General features: G+C 45.5%; 1 protein-coding gene across 3 annotated transcripts in view; it reads left to right on the forward strand.

The window, feature by feature from the left end:
* Positions 1–18213, forward strand: part of A2M (alpha-2-macroglobulin) — a 48896-nt gene extending 30683 nt beyond the window's left edge. For 2 of the 3 annotated variants that reach the window (XM_019490285.2, XM_006277280.4), the window contains exons 24-36: positions 1344–1520; positions 2846–2927; positions 3717–3873; positions 5616–5690; positions 7800–7965; positions 9502–9722; positions 10261–10476; positions 13054–13178; positions 13527–13617; positions 14211–14279; positions 15495–15597; positions 15951–16024; positions 18036–18213. In XM_019490285.2, coding sequence (XP_019345830.1) covers positions 1344–1520; positions 2846–2927; positions 3717–3873; positions 5616–5690; positions 7800–7965; positions 9502–9722; positions 10261–10476; positions 13054–13178; positions 13527–13617; positions 14211–14279; positions 15495–15597; positions 15951–16012 — 1544 coding nt within the window. In that variant the 3' untranslated portion in view covers positions 16013–16024; positions 18036–18213. Of the gene's footprint in view, positions 1–1343; positions 1521–2845; positions 2928–3716; positions 3874–5615; positions 5691–7799; positions 7966–9501; positions 9723–10260; positions 10477–13053; positions 13179–13526; positions 13618–14210; positions 14280–15494; positions 15598–15950; positions 16025–17980 lie in introns of all 3 variants that reach the window. The other variant, XM_019490286.2, reaches the window with a different exon arrangement.
* The last annotated feature ends 2634 nt before the right edge of the window (positions 18214–20847 follow it).

Raw genomic sequence — 20847 nt, forward strand, 5'->3', positions numbered from 1 at the left:
TTAGCCAGGCCCTAGAGGAGGAAGAGTTTAGAATTAATACAAGCAGAAATCAGTAAATACTTCTCCAAATGTCTTTTGTTATTTTAACCAACAATAGCACTGCCATTCTAAGGCCCATTGTCTGATCCTAAGAGGCAAGGACCTACTGATTCTAAGAGGCAAGAGGATACGGATCCTAAGAGGCAAGGGCAGGGTATCTCAGGAAAATAATCAGATGAATCAGTATAGTCCAGAGCAGCAAAGTAGGGATTTCAAAAGTTTTTCAAAGTATGGGAGGGTCACATGCTGACTCCATTACTATGAAGACAATCCTGCGGACACCTCTCCTCATTACCCTTATTCCTGATCTCACAGACCTCTTTTTTTCTCCTGTATCATGGCTGTCTAACTTTGGCAAAGCTGAGGGCTACATATGGTGCCTGTGTGTGGTACCTAGGCTACACACCACATGGTCTGCACACTTTGATGGTGACTTCCCTGGGGTCCCTGCTTCATCTGCACAGGCTGCACTGGCTGCATACAGCCCCCTGCCCAAAGCACATGGCCGCCTCATTCCCCATCAGCTTTATGTGCCCCCCTGCTTCTTGCTGCCTGAGCTGCAGTTGTGGCATGGGCCACCAGTTGAACAGCCCATTCCTATCAGAAGTTGCCTGTGGCATCCACAGAAATTGCTGCAATAAAAAAGAAATGCTGGGAAAGTGTTTGATGCATTTAGGATCTCACTTAGTGCAGTTTTTCCATTGGAAACTAAGAGATAAAGCTGGCACTTTCAACTAGCCAGCCAGTGCCTTAGAGATGGCAATTTTGAAACTTCTGCCCTAACATGCCCACTTCTAGCCCTTCAGTGACATGTGTCACTTGCCCAGAACTCTCTTGTTCATGCTGTACTGGTAAATAGAACATCTAAGGGGAAAATGAGAAACTTTTCTTGATATCCTTTTCCTGAAACTTATCCTCAGATAAGAAGTAGCTGCCTGCTGCAGCTCAGGATTTTGGAACATTTAGTGTGTTGCTAATGCATATCATTTCACAAAGTGCAAGAGAGGTGGGCCCAGGTGCAAGACATTCACAAGCCCCTTGTTTTGGGAATTTTCTATCCTCTTATGTAGAAGAGGGAAAATCCTTCTTCCTGCATTGAAAATGGAAGGACAGCTGAGACTATACAAGGTAGCAGAGGAACCTCTCCAACCTTTCACCAATATTCCCTGGATGGCATGTTCTACAAGCCCAGCTTAGGTCTGGCAGGTCCCTGCTGGTTGCACTGATTTTCCAGCTCTGCAGTATGTAGATACTGGTTTCCCAGACTCTGGGCTGCACTCACCCCTGCATCTTTCTCCCCCCAGGTGACATCCTAGGCACAGCCATGCAGAACCTGCACCAGCTCCTCCAGATGCCCTTTGGTTGTGGGGAACAGAACATGGTCCTGTTTGCTCCCAACATCTACATCCTGGACTACCTGAATAAGACAAGGCAGCTGAGTGAGGAGACCAAATCCAAGGCAATAGGATACTTAGTTAGTGGTGAGAGGCCTTTCTATAACATCCCCCTTCTGCCTCCCTGACAGTACACAACTGCTTTGCATTTTGACTTTGGGTTGGCTTACTGGGGCATGTGTAGACAAAACAGGGGCTCTAAATTAAAGCAGTGGGTTTTAAAAAACATAGCTTCAATTTAGGCCTGATTAACCCCCGTGTTGTACATACACACACCCTGCTGACTTACCTGCTTCTCCGGTGGGGAGGGGAGGACGAGCTGCCAGTGGACAAGAGCAGTCCCTGGGCTGTGGGAGGCACTGGTGCTTCCTTCTTCAGCAGCTGCGCCCCCCCCAGCAGCGCCCACCCACAGGCACCCGGTTTGGGCAGTCCTGAGGGGCACTGCATCCGTGGAGGGTAGCACAGGGCCTCACACAACTCAGGCAGGCAGGCAGGCTCAGGAGGACAGGGTGTTGAGATCAGGCTCGCCACTTTTCTTAGGCAGAGCTGCTTTCCTGGGCTGCTGTCGAATTTCCTACAGCGGCTGGAATTAATATGCAATATACTTCCGAGGCATGCAAACACTGATACCATTAAAGTGGTACAAAAGCATTTAGCCTGCTTTAAAGTGTCATGCAAGCACGCCCCTCCTTTCATCTACACACGGCCCTGGGTGATGTAGCTGCCTTGTAACACCACAGTCACTGACTGTGTTGGCAGATGAGCAGTTTCTCAAAGCTGTCCCTCTCTTCTTTCTGCCATTTCTAGCCCAACAAGGGTTCCCTCAATTTCTTCACCCCTTCAGAGATTCAGTCCATTAATTTTTGCTCTCCTCTCCTGATTCCATCCCACTGCTATTGCTCCTTTTCTCCAGACTTAGCCAGCAAGTTCATGTTCTTCCTTTCTCTCTGGTCTCCCATACTTACCCTAGAACAGTGGCTCTCAACCTTTTTTGGACCAAAACCCATTTGTAAACATCGATGGCCATTTCCAACCCAGTGCCCCTCACTGCTGACCCACTGCCCCCCACCTCCAGGCCCCAACCCCCCAGTGTGTAGGGCAGGGGGGTGGGGGTGTGTCATGGAGGGACCCAAGCAGCCCCTTGCTAGCTGGAACTCTGGCACCCTGCAAGAGAAAAGCCACAGTTTCTTGCGTTTTTCTCCTTTAATGGAGAATACATTTTTAAGTTTGTTCATGACACTTTCATATATTCTTGTAACCCAATTTTGGGCCATGCCCCACAGGTTGAGATACACTGCCCTAGAAGACATACTTTCCCCCACTTGGGCTTGTTGATTGAGATTCTCAATTTATCTACAGGGGAGACCTGTTACTTTTGATCAGTGAACATTTCTTCTACCTTGCATTTTCAGGGTACCAGAAGCAGATGTCATATAAGCACCCTGATGGATCCTACAGCATCTTTGGCAGTAGGGATGAGGAAGGAAACACATGGTAAGAGCTGGGGAATGTGGTAGAGCCTGGACTTGTAATAAATCAATGGGCAATAGACACCTCTTCTGCTTAAAGCAAATATATGCAGAGGACACAGGGATACCAAGTGTAGTCCAAGAGCTTCTGAAACAGAAATCTCTCCTGCTGGAGTTAAAGAACCCTATGAGCTGTTGCAGGTCCTTTTTTGCCTCTATGGGCCTTCTTACTTGAAAATGATACTATCAGACATATATATACACATCTGTACACACACACATTACACAGCAGCTTTTACAGACCTACATAAAAAGATCTTTTGATCTGTAAAGTCACCATCTGTCACTCAGAACCAATTTGGTTGGAGGGTAGTTGTGGCAGAAGCAGCCCAAGTTGAGACTTACTGGGCATGTCTACACATGCATTTATGCCGGTTTAAATTTACTGTACAGTAAGTTACTGTGCAGTAAGTGGGAATAGGCTGGCATTTACACATGCAGGCGTTAAAGCTCATTAACGCTGTGTGTGCACTGACTTGGGACTCAAGTTAGTCCCAAGTCAGTCCACACACACATAGAGTTACTAGGCAGTAAGGCATCTACATGTACATTACTGTGCAGTAACTAATTGGACATAAATTTGATACCTGCATGATGCAGCTATCAAATTTACACGCCAGTAGGCATAAGTTGTCATAAGTTGCCATATTTACTGCGCAGTATGGGTGTGCATGTGTAAATGGACATGTATAGATGCATCCACTGGTCCTCACTCCTAGTGGGGACTCAACATCTGTGTATCGCTCCTCTTCAGGCTCACTGCCTTCGTGTACAAGTGCCTCGCTCAAGGCAACCGCTACATCTACATCGACAGCAATGTCCAGGAGCAGACTCTGGTATGGCTCTCAGGCAAACAAAAGCCAGATGGCTGCTTCCAAAGTGTTGGGAAACTCTTCAACAATGCCTTGAAGGTGAGTCCATTTTCCTCCTTCTCAAATTTTCAGTCCTGTTACTAGAAAATTGCTGTTATGCTGCTGCCAAATACTGATTTCCCCCCTAAATTTCCACTACTTCAATTGGCTGGCTTTTCACACAAGATAATTCAATCCAGCTGGCTTGCTTCCCTTTCCCATAGCCTATCTCTGATTGCATGTACATATAATTTATTTCCCTCATCTCCTCCCAGGGACTTTCTGCACCTGTTGCTAGGGAAACAGGAAGATGAGGAAGCCATTTTCAAGATAACACTTCTGTACTCCTTTTCCCCATCTGTCCAGGCTGGAAGCAGTCCCTGTTTAGGGCTGCTTGGCTCTTTCTTCTTCCTGAACAGCTGCTCAGAGAATTGGGATGGCTATTTATGATGAAAAAATAACTTGCCCAGTGGTATAAAAGATGCATAGCCAGCTCCCAGTGGGCACATCTACGCAAGACATTTACTGCACAGTAGACTAATTCGTTGTGGATTATACATCTCCGTGTCTGCATGTATGCCCCTATTAGGCTGGAGTAAACTAATTTACTCTGCAGCAGGATAGTGCTTGTAAATACAAATACTATCCTGCTGCAAAGTAAAAAACTCCGCATCAGCACATGTGTAGATGCTACACGGGCTGGCTGGGCCATGAGGATGCTTTAGCGCAGGGGCTGACTGCCAGCTAGGGCCATGCTAAAGCATCCTCATGTCCCAGCCAGCCCCTTCACAGTACGTTGAGCCAGGGGGAAGAGCCCCAGACTGGCAGGCTGACTCCCACGGGGCTCCTGCTAGCAGCCAGGACTGCTCCAACCTAGCTCAATATGTTGTGTTTCTGGGTGCACATTCAAATGGCAATAAACAGTGGAGTTTATTGCTACAGAGTTTACTGCTCCTGGATGCACATTCATAGGGCACACAGAGGAGCAATAAACCTCCAGATCAATAAACTCCACGGTTTATTGCTATACATTAATTGCATGTGTAGATGTGCCCAGTGACACTTAACAGATTAATTTGACAGTGAGTCTCTTAAACTCTGCTCTGCCCAGCACTGCCACCTGTAGGACATAAAGAGAGCACAGTTGGGTAATACCATATTTACTTGCAAGTACCATACTTACCCCAAAAATTATACCCTTAGAATTGGGCGTATGTCTTAATTGGGGAACTGGATTTTATGCCCAGAATAGAAGCACCCAGCTTCACAGTGCAGCAGCAGGGACATTTCTATTCGGGCAGCTGAGCGAGTCAGTTGACTTAGTGGCTTGTTCTTCACCCCGCAAGTGTTAATGATCACCTCCCCTTTAATGTCTTGATGTTTCTCTAATTAAACCAGCCTTTCTTAGGGAAATGTTGCTGTTTGCTATCTGCTTCTTGTCCTTATTCTCTTACGTCACAGCCTGGAGACTCTTTAGCTCTTTTCAGGATCATAGGTCTACCCATGGAGCTGGGGTTCCAGCTTTTAGGTAAGCAGGAAAGGGAGAATGCACAAGCTGAAAATCAAGTTCTGTCCCTACTTTATGCAGACATAACTCTGTAAAAAAATTGTTTTCATTCTGCCTTTCCAAAAATAGGCTACATGTTGTATATGAGAGCATGTATATGGTAATGTAGTATGTGAGAAAATACAGTAATATCATTAGGGCTGGCAATTCAATGAAATCCTCTGAGGAGAAGAAAAGGTGGGGCCTCCTTCTCCCATTCACTGACTACATAGTTATGTCTCTTTTTTTTTTCCAGGGAGGAGTAGATGATGAGCTTTCCCTTTCTGCCTACATCACCATTGCTTTGGTGGAGGCTGGACTCCCCACCTCAGTAAGGATTCCTTCACTTGTGACTGTTCAGTTGTAAATGGTGTCCGGAAATTGGCACCAGAATCAGTTGTAAGTACGGACCTACCGAAATTGTGGTTTTGCAATTTTTGCAGAAACTGCAATTTCAGGTAGGTTCTATGAAAAGTTGCAGGCTCTACACTTTTAGTGGGCTCCCTGAAAAAAAAATTACCAAAAATAAAATGTTGGCTCCCTGTGGAGAGCCATCAGTCCTTGTGGCCACTGCAGCCTGGCTGTGCAGCCCATTGGAGAGGGGGAATGGGGAAGGGGACTGCCAACATGGCAAGATGGATGCTGCTCCCATCCCTCAATGCTGATTGGCTGTGAGGGCTGTCCATCATATGGTCACACCTGTCTCCACCCAGCAGTGGCAAAGAGCAGGGCTGTATGACTGACAATCATTGGCAAGGGGCAAGCCACTGGGACCCGTCGGCCAATTAGAGGCATGGGGGTATCATGCTGGCCCAGAAAAATGGGTGCTAGCTCCCTGGTCTGCTCAAAAAATTGGCTGGCAGCCACCTCAAGTTTGGTAGACCCCTAGTTATAAGCTGTCTGGGTACAGAAAGTGATAACCACATAGGGGCATTGGGTCTGTCTAGAATGTACACACATTAGTTGCTGTTGTGAAAGAAAATGGGCTATGTACTACTCCTACTTTTCAAGCTGAAACTCCACTGATATCAGGAGGCACAGCCTGGCTGGATCTAGGGCAGGATATGGACATGTTTAAACCCATCAGGTGCTGGTCCCTATATTCTAGCTTAGCCTTAGGGTGCAGGCCCACAGCACAGTTATTACAAACTGGTGTAACTTTCACCAGTGCACATTGGCTGCTTGCAGCCATTAAAAAAAAAAAACCCAAAACCCCTCAGTGCTTTACTTAAACTCAGCACATTTGTGCGCCAAGCCTCACATGCCCAGAAGAGGCAGAGCCTTAGTTGGACCCAGCTCACCTGATGTCTGTATTGATCATGGACTTTAGTGGGGCTTTTTTTGCGCTTTTATCTAATAACTGATTGACTCAGCTTTAGCTAAAAGCACCAAGAAGCCCCACTGAAGTGCCCAATCTATACAGACACCGCAGAGCTGGGTCGAAATAATGTGTTTTGGGTTTTGTTCATTTTGTTTTTTTTTAACATTTGCAAGCAGCCATTATTTCCAACTTCCTCAGAAATAACTTTACACCAGAGAACAGCATTACCTCCAGTGTAAAGGATGTGCATTGTATGCCCGCTCCACTTTTCCTCCAGAGTAAATGTGTTATTGTTTGCACCTTCAGACATGCCACTCAGGACCAGGAGATATTGCAGGGAAGAGCCATGAAACACCCAAATGGTCCTATAAATGTGTGTGTCTCGGACTACAAGCATAAGCAGAGCAGGTTCCAACTCCGATGCCAGATATTTGTGCTACAAACAATTAATATTGTAAAGGTTCATTAATTTAGAAACAAATGTGACTGCTGGTTGGCATAATGAACAGCACAGTTCAAACTCAGGCTCTATTCCAGACCTCTTGGTCTTCATATACTGTACTTTCATATCATGGTTTCAGTCTGTGCTTACAGAACTTGCATCTTCCTCTGGCCTCTACTGTGTATCAGTGACAACAAAGTCAATCTGTGATCTCAGGTTATTGCTGTGTCTCCTTTCTGCATGGAGACATGCAGCACCATGCATGCAGCACCATGGAAGTACATGGAGTACCACAGGAGTCACTGAGAACAAAGTCTGTCCCCTAGTCCAGAGTTTCACCATCCTTCTCAAACAGAGGTTAATAATTATTGTAGATCTAAGCAGAAGTAGTGGAGCTGGGAGGGAGACAGAAATATCTCTTGCTCACATGCAAAAATATCTGATAAATAAGCCCAGGTAACTTCTGTTTTATCATGGTTTCCTAGTCTGAAAATATCTGCTTAAGGCATTCCATACTGACCCTTCCGAAATTCTTAGAGAAATGGAAGGGTCCTTGTCTTCTGCAGTGTTAGTGACAGGACACCATGATCTGGAAATGCTAAAAGGCAGAAGCATTTGCTTGGAGGAAGATGTGTTGTGCATTCACTCATACCCAGATGTAACATGTGCCTTTACAGCACACTGTGGTCCGAAATGGCTTGTTTTGCTTGGAAGCTGCAAGTGAAAAGGGAATCAGCAAAGTTTATGTCCAGGCACTCCTGGCCTATGCCTTCTGCTTAATCGGCAACCAGGCAAAATGCAATTTCTTCTTGAAGGAGCTAGACAAATCAGCCAAGGAAGTTGGTGAGTGACACCTGGTTTTACTTTGGTTGTTTTGTTTTTCTTTTGGTTTTTGTATTTTCCTTTCCCAATTTGTTGGAACTGTTGGAGAGACAGTCTGATCTGGACAGCAAGAAGATCAGTAATTATTTTGTTCATATCTAGGTGTTATGTGACTGGACTTGCCACGGTGATTGCATCTTGCCCTGAGGAACTAACCAGGCCCATAGGTGGGCAAATTGAAACAGAGAAACCAGGAGGCTCTGAGGTTTTGTTTTTCACACACCAGCTAGAAAAACCCTCTTCTATGCACACCATGACTGTGCCCAGAAGTGCAGGCACATGTGGTTTTTGGCACCACAAACCTCTTTGCGGCACCACAAACCACACACCCAGAATGCTAAAACATGCCCTGCATTGCAAGTTTTGCTACCGGTAGCAAAAAAACCAAACACTGCACGGTGGACACTATGGTAGCATGCACCAGAGCAAACGGAGGCTCAGTCCTCCAGGGAGATGCTCTGGCTGCCAGCCAAAATATCTCCACTCCTCTATTTGTGCCTCAGCTGCTCCAGCATGCTGGGAGCTGGGAGGAGCAGGAAAAGGACAGTTTGCCTGAAGAGGGACAATTTGTCGCTCACCAAAGTGCATGTGCAGGGGCATTTGCTGTGGCACAAGTAGCAGCACAAATTTGTCCCACTACTATTCGTGCTGCTGCAAGCACATGCCCCTGCACATCTGCCCATTAGAGCATTAGGAACTCATGGCCACCTCCCATCTACAATGAGGTTTCCCAGGACATCTTCTTCATCTTGCTCCAAATGCTTGTATTGACTAGTAATATAAATGGACAGAGCTTGATTCTGATCTGCCTTTTCCTGGCATAAATACAATGGACTATGAAACAGGAAAAAGGAATGTAGGCCTAATGTTTCTTTTTCCTCTAGTCTTTGCCCTTCCACTGCTGTCTCTCTCACTCTGTGCTTTAGCTTTCTATGTCCCTGGCCAGCAGATGGGCTCACTGTTTATAGCACACTAATATCAGTTCATTCTAAGCTCAGTTTGCCCACGGTCACCCTTTTCCCTCATCAAGGTTTTTGTTGGGTTTTTTTTTTGTTTTATTCCTACTGGTAGCAAAATTTGCAGATATGCCTGTACAGACCCTGAGTCCAGCCCTCTTGGTATTCCTCTGTTTCTGCTGGCCTCAGGGAAGCAGGATGCTGTGAGCAGGAATGGAGTCACAACATTAAACTCCAAAAGCAGCAGAATAAGCCTGTGTAAATGCTTCCAGTCTTTGGGAGAGCCCACAATCAGGAGATAGGGCTTGGGGCCAGATTAGTTCAGTGGAATTACTGTGGATTCACCCCACAGAATAAGAGCAGAAGGTGGCAGGGGGATGAGAACTTAGCATGTAGCTCTCCTTATGGTGCTGTGCATGTACTCCAAAGCATTCCTCACTTAGGAAGAGAGAAATTAGGAGCTGAGCTTCTTTCCAACAGATAAGAGCACTAACACTGTACCACTGTCTTGGTCTCTCATAATCTGTGGTTCTTTTCTTAGGTGGCACCATACACTGGGAACGGGAAGAGAAGCCCTTGACAGAAAGCTTCCCCTCCTTCTCTGCCCGTGCCCCTTCTGCTGAGGTAGAAATGACTGCCTATGTGCTGCTGGCACTGCTCAACAAACCCAACCGGACTTTAGGGGATTTAACCCGTGCTTCACAGATTGTGCAGTGGGTTGTGCGACAGCAGAACCCTTACGGAGGCTTCTCTTCCACCCAGGTATGATACACCCCTTCTGTTCTTTGTGGATTTGCAGAAACCTACTCTACAAAAACCAGCATGCATACGAAGGACAATGGGGCTGTAATTAGAGATCCAGTGTCTTTTTCTAATCTCATGAATAGCATGAGGTACAGATCTTCAGAGGGGATGAAAACACAAAGAATTTCCATTAGTTTTGGGTTCTCAGCTTCTACCAAGGGATATTCAAACTGCATCTGGCATGTCTTTGGAGTGGGGTGCTTTTTTTAGCCCCCAAATACTTGGCATATTAAGGGGTTCTAGAAATGCCCTCTGTTACTCATGCTGGAAACTCTGCTTCAAGACCATCTTTTATTTGTACAAGAAGTTAGAATATACCTGTCAGAATGAAATGTGCCTGTAAACATTATTGGAGCCCTTGCTTTGTACCCTCACATAGGTTTCCTCTGACTAGGGTGAAGTAACCTTGCGCTCATTTTGGACCAGGTATGATAGACTACCCTATGGCATCTCAGCACAACTGTCTCTCTAATTCTGTTCTTCTTGGCTTTTTCAGGACACGGTCATTGCTCTTCAAGCACTGGCAGATTATGGTGCAGCCAGCTACTCTGAGGTTGGTCGAAACACAGTCAGCATCTCCTCCAGCAAGCCCTTCAAGAAGGTGTTTATTGTGAATAACAGGAATAGGCTACTGCTGCAACAGGCTCCCCTGCCTGATGTCCCTGGGAACTATAGTTTGGAAGTGAATGGCAGTGGATGTGTCTTTGTGCAGGTGAGTGCCTACTTTGCCCTTTGGCATGTTCAAATGCCGTCCACAGTACAGCCATTCATCTTTGGTGTCTCCCTGTCAAATTTCTCTCTCTCCAGTTATTTCTTTCCTTAGACTCCTTGGATAAAGTTTTCTGTGATGCAATGTCATTCATTTTCATTGACTTACAACAAGGAAGAATGTAATCCTTCATGCTTTTCTGTCCGTCCCATGTGGTTAAGGTTTACTTGGGTTGGTGTCAGACACAAAACTCTATCTAGGGGAATAACTTGATTGGTAAAAGCTCAATTTCTGGGGTAGATGAGAAAGATGGCCTGTCTGTCTGTCCAAGGGTCTTATGCTGCCACCCATCTCTGTAATATCCAAAGGTAAGATGTTATCCCACCTATTAGGCACCTCAGCAGATTTGGGCACCTAAATGCAATTGTATTTCACCCTGTGTAAGTTCCAGAAAATCAGTTAGTGCATCTACTTCTGTAACACAGTGTTATCTTACCCTAATGATTAAATCAAAAACCAATGAAGTGGAGGAGGACCTACCCACATTTTGCATTACCTGCTTCTCAGGGACTTAAGTAGGGTTTAGTAGAATCATAATTAGGTACCTAAGTCCATGTACATGTCTAATTAATTGGATAGAATAGGGGCTAATGTGTTTTTACATACAGGCAATAGCAATAGCCCTCGTTGACTTCATGGCGTGTTTGGCACTTCGTCTTCAGGATAAAAATTCTGCGGTGGATTTTTTAGTTTGAGGAATTTGATTGATTGACTTGCTACATGTTCTGGAGGAGTGATGGGGTTGTTTGGTAGTTTTCTGGGGTTGTTTGCTTTGATAGCTTTCTCAATTTTTTTTTACAGCATCTCCTGTAGATGGTCTGGATCCATCTGATCCCAGTGGAAATTTACTCTGTAACCAGAACAACTTCTTCAAAAATGCTTTGTCTGCTGCTTTCACATGCTCTGTGATCTGCATCTTCCCTTGAGGAACCCAGTTCCTTGGTAGTTCACAGCTCAACATGTGGTCTCAGAAGCAGTGCCAGTCTTATGATTAAAACAACCTGAGTTCAACTCATGGCTCTGCTACTGACTCCTCATGTGACTTGGAGCAAATCACTTCAACTCCCTGTGCTTCCTTTTCTCTAGAAAATCTTCCTCGGGCTCTCTGGGTGCCAACCTGGCCCCTTTCCCATAGCATCTTAGCACCTCAGAGTTATTCATGATCCCTTAGTGGAAGCAGATGCATATCTCATGCTGCTGTTCCCTTCTGCACAAGTCCTAAAAGAAATAGTAAAGTGGGGAACAGAACAGGGACAAAAGAAGGTTCTACAGGGCAAAGTTCTAATGAAGCAGTGCAACCACAAATGGATCAGAGAATCAGCTAACAATCAACAAAGCCCAATTTTATCATTTCTAATGGCAGACTCTGTGAGCCCCTAGCTCAAGGCACCTTCTGCAAAGACATTTCATCCATTAAAAAAAATCAGCAAACAAGATGTTAACAGCAGAAGCATGTTGAAACAGCATTCTTCCTGTTTTAAAGGAGTTGCTGCTACTTTGAAGCTTAACCTTATAATGTGGCAGTCACCTGCAGAGAGCTCTGATGGGCTCAGAGCCTCCTCCTCCCCCACCCCAATGATTGCTCTCACATGCAGGCAAACAGAGAAATAATATGTGGTTAATGCCCTGAACCGGGACCCAGGAAAGGAGGTCTGAACTGAGTTCCTATCTTTTCCCAAAACTTCCTATATGCCCTTGGGCTAGCCATGTAATCCTTTTGTGTCTCATAAGAGACCTCCTGAGATATGCCCTCCCCTTCTGTGAAGCCAAGGCTCATTGATGTTTCAGGCTGGACAGTGTCCCTCCTGCTTCTTGTCTTTCCCCAAGACCTTTTAATGTATGGGGCTTGTTTACCCCCAATCCTCTGAAGAGAGCAGGACAACACCCTTTAATAAACTCTACCTAAGTGTCATATCCTCAAAGTGTGAAGTGGCACATCTATCACTCCTGCCTCCCTCCTCCTGGAAAGACCTTTCCATGTAGAAGGACCTCTGTTCTGCAGGGGCAGCCCAGCAGTCGAGTAGCCCAGACCTGACAGGTTGCTCACAGGACCACTGGGAACAGGCATGGGAGTTGCCTGGGATGCAGCACTTTAAACTGCCCTATGATGAGAAGCGTTCAATACCTAGTGTCAGAGAGAACTCAGAATTTGATGCAGACATACCCCACCTTGTCACAAGGTAGTACATTTTTACTTCAAAGGGCTGGTGTGAGGACCAGTCCAGTATGAGCTAAGCACTGCTCTGATATTATGGGGATAGGAACCATTCCAAATCCCTGGACAGGTAAGGGTGTTAGTGGGAATTCATGTGGTCTATTTTCTGCAAATTTCCTTTCTGGCCCCTGGGTGGCCTGCTTTTCCCCTTGTCCAGTGAGCTGCAATTGCAGATGTGGGAAAGGAGAAGGCTTTTGAAGTTGCCAATAAAGATTTGGGCACTACTGTGGCTTTCTCGGATAGTTCTCCTGTCCCCAAAGGTAGGTCCAGAAGTTTAATTGTCTATTATTTTTCCTGTGTTCCAGACGACCCTGAGATACAACATCCCTCTTCCCCAGAAGGCCTCTGGGTTCACTCTTTCAGTGAAGGTGGAAAATGCTTCCTGTGCAAACCCCTTGGGATTAAAATTTGACATTATCATCTCAACCAGGTAAAAGCCCTTCAATGATCCAGCCACCTGGCACTTAAAAAGAGGCAGCTATTAAGTGATCCATGTGAAATGCCTGAGATAATTAATCATCTCACTGTATAAAGCATTTGTTCCACACACCTCTGTTACTCCCTCCATCCAGACAACTTTCCTCCCCTGTGGACTCTAGGCACTTTCTACAACAGCTGTTCTCAGTCCATCCTTCCACCTCCTCCACGTTAATATGCGATCAGCAATTACGTGCAATTCACAGAGGCCTTCACATGCTGTTTGTGGTCTGGAACTGAGAGGGTTATCATGTTTCCTCTAAATGTGTGGTCCATCATGATGGGATCTCTCTCATTTCAGTTACACTGGGAAGCGCAATGTCTCCAACATGGCCATTGTTGATGTGCAGATGCTCTCAGGCTTTGTGCCTGTCAAATCATCCTGGCAGAAGGTAAAGAACGGAAGCCCAGGGTGGATAAGCCACCCCAGGAACATGGGGTTATATGATATTGCTGAAGGGTCTGAGTAAAAGGAGAGGCCTGGTGAAGGCAGTTTTTCAGACCAGGACACACTGTTGCATCTGCATTACTAGGCCAGATGATGAGTTCTCAACGTGTAAAGCCATCCAGGGAGCTCCAAATAGGAGTCAGGGTTTCCCAGCTAGACAGGAGTGAGATCTGAGGCTGTGGACTGCCAAATTAAATTAATGAACTGGGATTGCAAACCATTCCAGTCTCCTGCATAACCATTGGAGCAAGCGATATTCACATCCCTCCCAGTCTGCAAGCAGCAGCTCACGTAATGAAGTATAGTTTGTACCCTACCTGGTCTGAGTATTTCCTGACTCACCTTACACAGTCTATATATTGAGTGATTATTTGGCACAGCCCTTACTAGCCATTAGACAACATTGGCTTTGGAGTAGAATAGACAGGCTATGCTATAAATGTGAGGAGTCCTAAAGCGAGAATGGCTATTTAAGAATATTCTGTGATATTTCTTGTTTTTACTGATTATTAATATGCCAATATTTTCCCTTTAAAGCTTCTTGATGATAATACTGTGATGCAGGTAGAAACCAAGCAAAATCATATCCTCTTCTACATAGACAGTGTAAGTTTTGGAAAGTTGTCTCTTTGGTTTGGGGTTTACCGGGTTATAATTCTCCACCTAATATACCCACACGTGGTCTGCATGCACACGCTATAAGGTGCATTTATCATGCACCTTTTGTTGTCTCCTTTGTTGTCACTAACCTGTTGGCTGTTGAAAGGATTCTAATATTATAAATTCTAGAGCAGCTTGAAAGTGTTGCCTCTTCTATTATCACAAATAAAACACACGTAGAAATGGTTTCCTCCGTCCGTCCAGTAACTGCTTGGGACTAGGAATCAACTTCTGCAATAGGCAAGTTACTTCATCAGGAGGTCCTTCCATCTTGCACCTTCCCAGGTCTATGGACAGATAATACAGGATTAGTGTGCGCACTACTCTGTTCTATTCTAAACATGTCTCTATTCCTGCTCCTCCTCCCCCTTCCAAATGCAGAGTTTTCACCCTCTGACCAAACTAACCTTTCAATTCGGGACTGCTGTGGTTTGATCCTGTCCTACTGGCAGCAATTCTAGCCTGAAAAATATAACCTCCTTAAAGTACATAGTCCTGTGGTCTGGTAGGATTAGGAATGAGACAATCAAGATGATTGGAAGGAGTCAATGAATCATAGGGTTAGGAGAGACCTGGAGGGTGGTCTAGTCTGGCCCCTGCATAGATGCAGGACTCACTGGTCCTAAACCACCCCAGACAGATGCCCATCCAACTTCTTCCTGAAAACCTCCCATGAAGGAGATTCTGCAACTTCCCTGGGCAGCTTGGTCCTAGGGAATAGTTAGGAACTTTCTTACAGTTAGGAAGTGTTTTCTCATACTTGCCATCTAGAGTTTTACCTTCTCAGTGGCATCCTGCCCCCCTCCCACCATGGTTAGAGAAGCTGTCAGGAAAGAGACGTTAATGTAATGACCTGGGATCTAGAAAGGCTGTTTTAGATAATTTTTACATATTGTTTTTACTCCCTCTGGGTTCTCTGTTGTGGTATTCATTGTAATTGAAACACCTAATGATATAAGCAGGGTTGAAGAAAAAAAACAGAACCATAGCTTTCTCAGTTAGAAAAATGAATTGATGTAGGGAGGTAAATATCAGGGTTGGACTGCATCATGCCCATGGGAAGAGGCACCTGGGTCCAGAATGTATCACTAAGCAGTTGCTGTGCTGGGCCATCTACAATGAAGTCATTGCTTTATAAACAATGTGTTCTTCCATTTTCAGGTCTCCCGGGTGAAAACCCGTATCTCATTCACAGTTGAGCAAGAACTCTCAGTATTCAACCTCAAACCAGTTCCAGTGCTGATCTATGATTACTATGAACCTGGTAGGAAGTCTTTCTTTGTAATGCATTGGGGGTGGAGGGAGGAAGTGACACTGCAGTTAGTGGAGGACCATTCCCATCAGGGGTGACCTATGCATAAGGAGCTTGACCCAAAACCACATTGAAGCCAATGGAGAGGCACCTCATTCTGTCAGTGAGCTCTGACTCCAACACATGTGCATAATGCGTACAGATGTTTCCATATGGAAATATGCAAAATGAAAGTAAGGAGATTCCAGAGAGATTCACCCTGTGCTTCTATGGCATTCTTCCATAGCTAGGAGAATGGAGCAAGATGTGTATGGGTGATGATCACGTTAGCGATGAAGGGACATTCTCTTCTTTTTTTCTTCCAGATGAGAACGCTATTGCTAAATACAAGATGCCCTGCAATGAAACTATCTCTGAAAGCAGCTAGTGGTAGAAAAAGGTAAGAAAGAACTAGAGGGGGAGGAATGGGTGGATGGACAAGATGAAATAAGATCAGCAGTGGACCACTGCACTGAGTAGAAGGACACACATGGGCTGTACAGGTTTATAAACATTCCCGTGGACCAGGATTATTTATTCTCCACCAACCTTATCAAAGAGGGGTGAGGGAAGGTTGTTTTCATTTAAACCTGTCAGGTGCCAAGTGCCTTCAGTTCCCTGAGTCATTGGGTGCTAATGGCACTCAGCAGTTGACAGAACCCTGCTCCCTGCAGGGTCAGAGATCAAGTGCCTGAAATCAGGAGGATTGGAAAATGCCTGCCACAGTGGTTCTCAGCCTTTCCAGATTCAAGGCACCCCTTGTTAGACTTCCCCCTGGAAAATACCAGCTTTTAGTTTTCATTTGCTTCTTGACTATATCAAATTAATAGAGCAATTATTTTACTGCAAAGAACTCAAAAAGACTCAAACAGGTCAGAATGTTTTTAAAACTATGAATTCCTACTTGAAATCTCTGGGTTTATCATGTGAATCATGTCTATACACCTAACAATGCTAACATTACATGGCACTCTTCTCTTGCTCCCTTGAAAGGATGTCAAGGCACCCATTAGGGTGCTATGGCACTGTGTTTGAGAATTGCTAGCCTGGCATCTTTCATACTGGGTTACCATTCTCATTAGCAGAGCCCCTGAGATCAGCTCCTCAAAGCTTGCATTTCCCAGGTCCCTACTTGGCTATTTCACTTCCACCCAGGGCTTATGGATTCCACTTGAAGCCACTGACTCCATGAAACATTTTCTTGGAAGAAAGCATGGGTCAGCATGAAACATTCCTGGAGCATTGGTGAATTAGCATTAGAATTTTTGCCTGACCTGTGGGAGGTTTACATACAGCTTCTGCTAGTGGCAGCAGTCATGCTGGCTGTTCTCTAGTGGATTGTGGACTGTGGACTAGGGCTGTGTGAAGCTTCGGTCCCTGATTCAATTCAGCGGAGATTTGGACTGATTTGGTGGCTGAATCTCTGAATCCAAATTGAATCAGAGGACCCTTTAATCTCTCCGAATCGAATCGGAACCCTCCGAATAGATTTGGAAAAATCTCGGAGAGATTTGGAAAGATTCGGAGATTCGGACATAGACATAGCTTTAAATGTTTTTTCTACAAACCTCTAGGTAGCAGGCAGCTCATGAATGCTATGATGCTGGGGCGCATGGAGTGTCCCACAGGAGCTTGGGGGGCTCCCCACTGTGCTCAGCAGCAGACCCAGAAGTGGACCTGAAACACTGCCCGTCCACTTCCAGGTCCACTGGAGAGCAAGCGGGCTGCCCTCTCACCCCACTGCATCCCCCCTGGCTCAGCGACTGATGCCTCCTGGGTCAGGGGGGGCACCTGGGGTCCCCCCGCAACTGATCGCCGAGCCGCAGGCGGGGGGGAGAAGCCTACACGCTCCCCGATGGACCCAGAATTGGACCAGAAGCACTTCCGGTCCACTTCTGGTTCACCACCCAACACGTGGGGCCCTCACCCCCCCTGCTCCTGTGGGACGCTCTATGCACCCCAGCATCTCAGTGTTCACAAGCCGTGCTGGTACCTCGAGATATGTAGAAAAAACATTTAAAGCTGTGTCTATGTCCGAATCGCTGATTCTCTGAATCTTTAAATTGAATCAGGGACAGTGATCCAAATCAACGAATCAAATCACTGTCCCTGATTTTGGTGAAATCCAAATCTGAATCAAATAGGGCCCGCTTCACACACCGCTACTGTGGACATAGTCAGCAGCTAGTTCCTTCACTCCAGCCTCACATTTCTACACCGGGTGTTTTGATGCTGTGGAAGTGTGCTGGGCTCATGGCACAAAGGTGGACAGATAGAAGCCATTTTCTCTCAGAATTGATAAAAATCGGCATGTTGATACATTCTTGCTGAGCCGCCTTTGTTTTTTTCCTTCCAGGAATGTGATGAATGATGAATGAGTGATGATGTGTCTTGCTTTCCTTTGTTCTTAGATCAAAACAACCATTTCACTGCACTTCACTCTTCTAACCACAGGATCAGCCCATGAGGTCATCTGTCATTTTTACCTTAACTGAGGCCAGATGCTCCTGTACCTTCCACAAAGTTTCTGTCCTGATCCCTAACCTAAACATGTACTAATTCCCATCATTAAACCTTCTTGTTATCAGACATATGTGTATTGCCTTTGCTTTTCTTCTTCCTCACAGTCAAGAGTTAACCAAGATTCCTGTTTGTCTTGGTAAAACTCCTCAAAACCTCTCCCATTGCCCCAACAGGCTGGAGGTTTTGTTGAGTTCTTCATAAGTGCCTTTAATAACTGTGCTGATCTCTTTAGGGACCTTTCACGAATTAAGCAGAAAACCCACCTCTGAATGACCCATTCACACTGTCTCTGTAGACTCAAGCTGACAACACTGCGAAGAACATAATTCAGTATTGGCAATCCCAAGTGTTCAAAATCATGATTCCGGCCTCAAAAATCAGCTTATTAATCATGAGATATGTATATATATTTAAAAAATACAGGTTGGGCTCAATTTATTTGCCTTCTGTTTCTTGAACCTTTAGGATACACACTCCAATCACATTTTCAAGTTTTAATTCGCTAACTTATTTTTTTCTTTGAAAGAAGAACTGAATTACATGAATCCTGCATCTAAGGCTTTTGAAAGAACACCAAACATCATAAGATGCTCAGTAAAAGCACCTAACAAATTCTTGACTCATTTTAAGTCTCAGTCAAAAAAGCAAAACTTTTCTTTCAGGTAGAGACACAGCATGCACAGTGCAGTCACTGCTATGCAACTTTGTGTGTCTGAAGAGGAAAAAAAATGGCTGGTGCCTTAGAGCTGCCCATCCCTCACAGAGACTTTTCTTAGTTATAAAATAAAACACACAGAAAGCCGGAAAAGAACATCTGCTTTTAGTTATGGAGCCCTATGCTTCTGGAGGATTTCGGCTCAGAAGCAGTATTTGAGCTTCTAGGCAAATAACTTTCATCAAGTGATTTCTGACTGTACATTTGCTGCAGTAAGTAGGGTTTAGGATATTATTACCGAGACAATGACATTCTCTGTCTGATGTTTCACTGTGGAGACAGAGGCTTTGTGATGTGCTAGCCTTTAACTCCAAAAGGTGCTATACATTGTTATGAAACAGATACCTCCATTTTCTGAAAACAATGCCTTCAGATTTCAAAGAAATGTGTGTGTGCAGACAGCAGCCAGAGATGGCTGCAGCAAGTTAGAGGTTTCACATACACACCTGCATGCAGGGGTGGATCTGGAGGGGTGGTTTGGGGTGTAATTGCACCCCCCTTTAATTTCTGCTCCAGTGGAAGTTTAAAACAACCACATTTCTATTCAGGTGGAGCTGAGGAAGCCAATTGACTTCATGGCTCATTATTATCTGCCTGATTTCTGCTAATCTCTTCTCTCCACCAGTGTAAAAATCCTTGATCTTCTTCTAATGAAGCTAGCCTTTCTCCAATTGGCTTGTCTGTTACAGACTCCTGATAATGTTCCTCTGCTCACCACCCAGCATATCCAGTAGCAGTGTGCTGCTACCGAGGGACCTGAGCTGGGTAGCTTTGTTCCTAAGGTATTTGAACCCACAACAAATTGGAGACAGGAAAGGGCAGAGGCAAAGCTAAAATCAGGCTAACTTGAGCAATGGTGAAGCAGTCAGAGGCAGGAGGAAGTTACAATGGTGTGGTGAAGAGATAAGTTACTACAGTGACCCTTTCCTGGGTTATTCATTGCAATAGATGATGGACTCTGTGGGAGACTGAACCAGAGGCACAACCAAGGCAACACAGTCAGGCATGGGTGGATGAGAGGAGTTGGCTTCCCTGGGTAGAGGTGCTGCCAGCAGCTCAAGTGAATCTCTCCCAATTTGAACTATTGATGTAGGTTGAGGGTGGAAGGCAATGGAGGCCAGCTATGTGAAGGATGCTATTACAGCTCTTCCCTGACCTGCCCTATGCTTCAGGGCCATGAGGAGCAGGGGAATTGTTTGGGAGGGATTTTGAGGGGAAGGGGTTCCCAGAGGACATAGGACTCCAGGGGCTTCTAGAGGGAAAGGGACCTTTGTGGTAGAGGTGTATGGGGTGAGGAGGGCTGGGGGCATTATAGGGGTGGGAAGATATGAGGGGTAGGTGAGGTTTGGGCTGAGGGGATGACGGGTCTGCGGGGGTAAAATGGGATGTGAGGGGGGTTGGGAGCAAGAAAAAATTATGGGTGGGAGGGCCCAGGGGTGTATGCCCCTGATACCAGGTGCCTGCCTAAAGCTTGCAGTTAGCCCCACCGGAACTCAGTTATACTTGTTTCTGCTCTTGGATCTTAAACAGAACAATACAGTCTTAGGCTTCTAGCATGTTAGCGAAGCTTCTGGTTTCTTTTTAATTGGAGAAAAATATTCATTGTGTTATGGAATGATGCACTATATTACTTGCATCAGAATCTGAGATCTGCCCATACCTGCATGCATGTGTGCATGCATGCACACGCGTGCACACACACACACACACACACACACACACACACACTGCTCTTGTGGAGATTCTTGTTCTTCTTAGCTTTGTGCAGCTTGAACAAAGCCCATTTTTGATAAAAGTGCATACAGGATTTTCTTCTTGGTTTCACAGCTAGAGCACAAGTTTAGGTTCCCACCCAGGCAAAATGCTCACTGTTGGCAAGTGTAGCACAACTGACCCTTTCCACCTCCTCCTCTTCCTGCTGTGTTAAGTCAGTTCACTTCCACTGTGATGGTGAGCAGGACCTCACTCCCCCATCTCTCCCTCCC

This window comes from Alligator mississippiensis, chromosome 4, assembly GCF_030867095.1.
Source record: "Alligator mississippiensis isolate rAllMis1 chromosome 4, rAllMis1, whole genome shotgun sequence".
Taxonomy (NCBI): domain Eukaryota; kingdom Metazoa; phylum Chordata; order Crocodylia; family Alligatoridae; genus Alligator; species Alligator mississippiensis.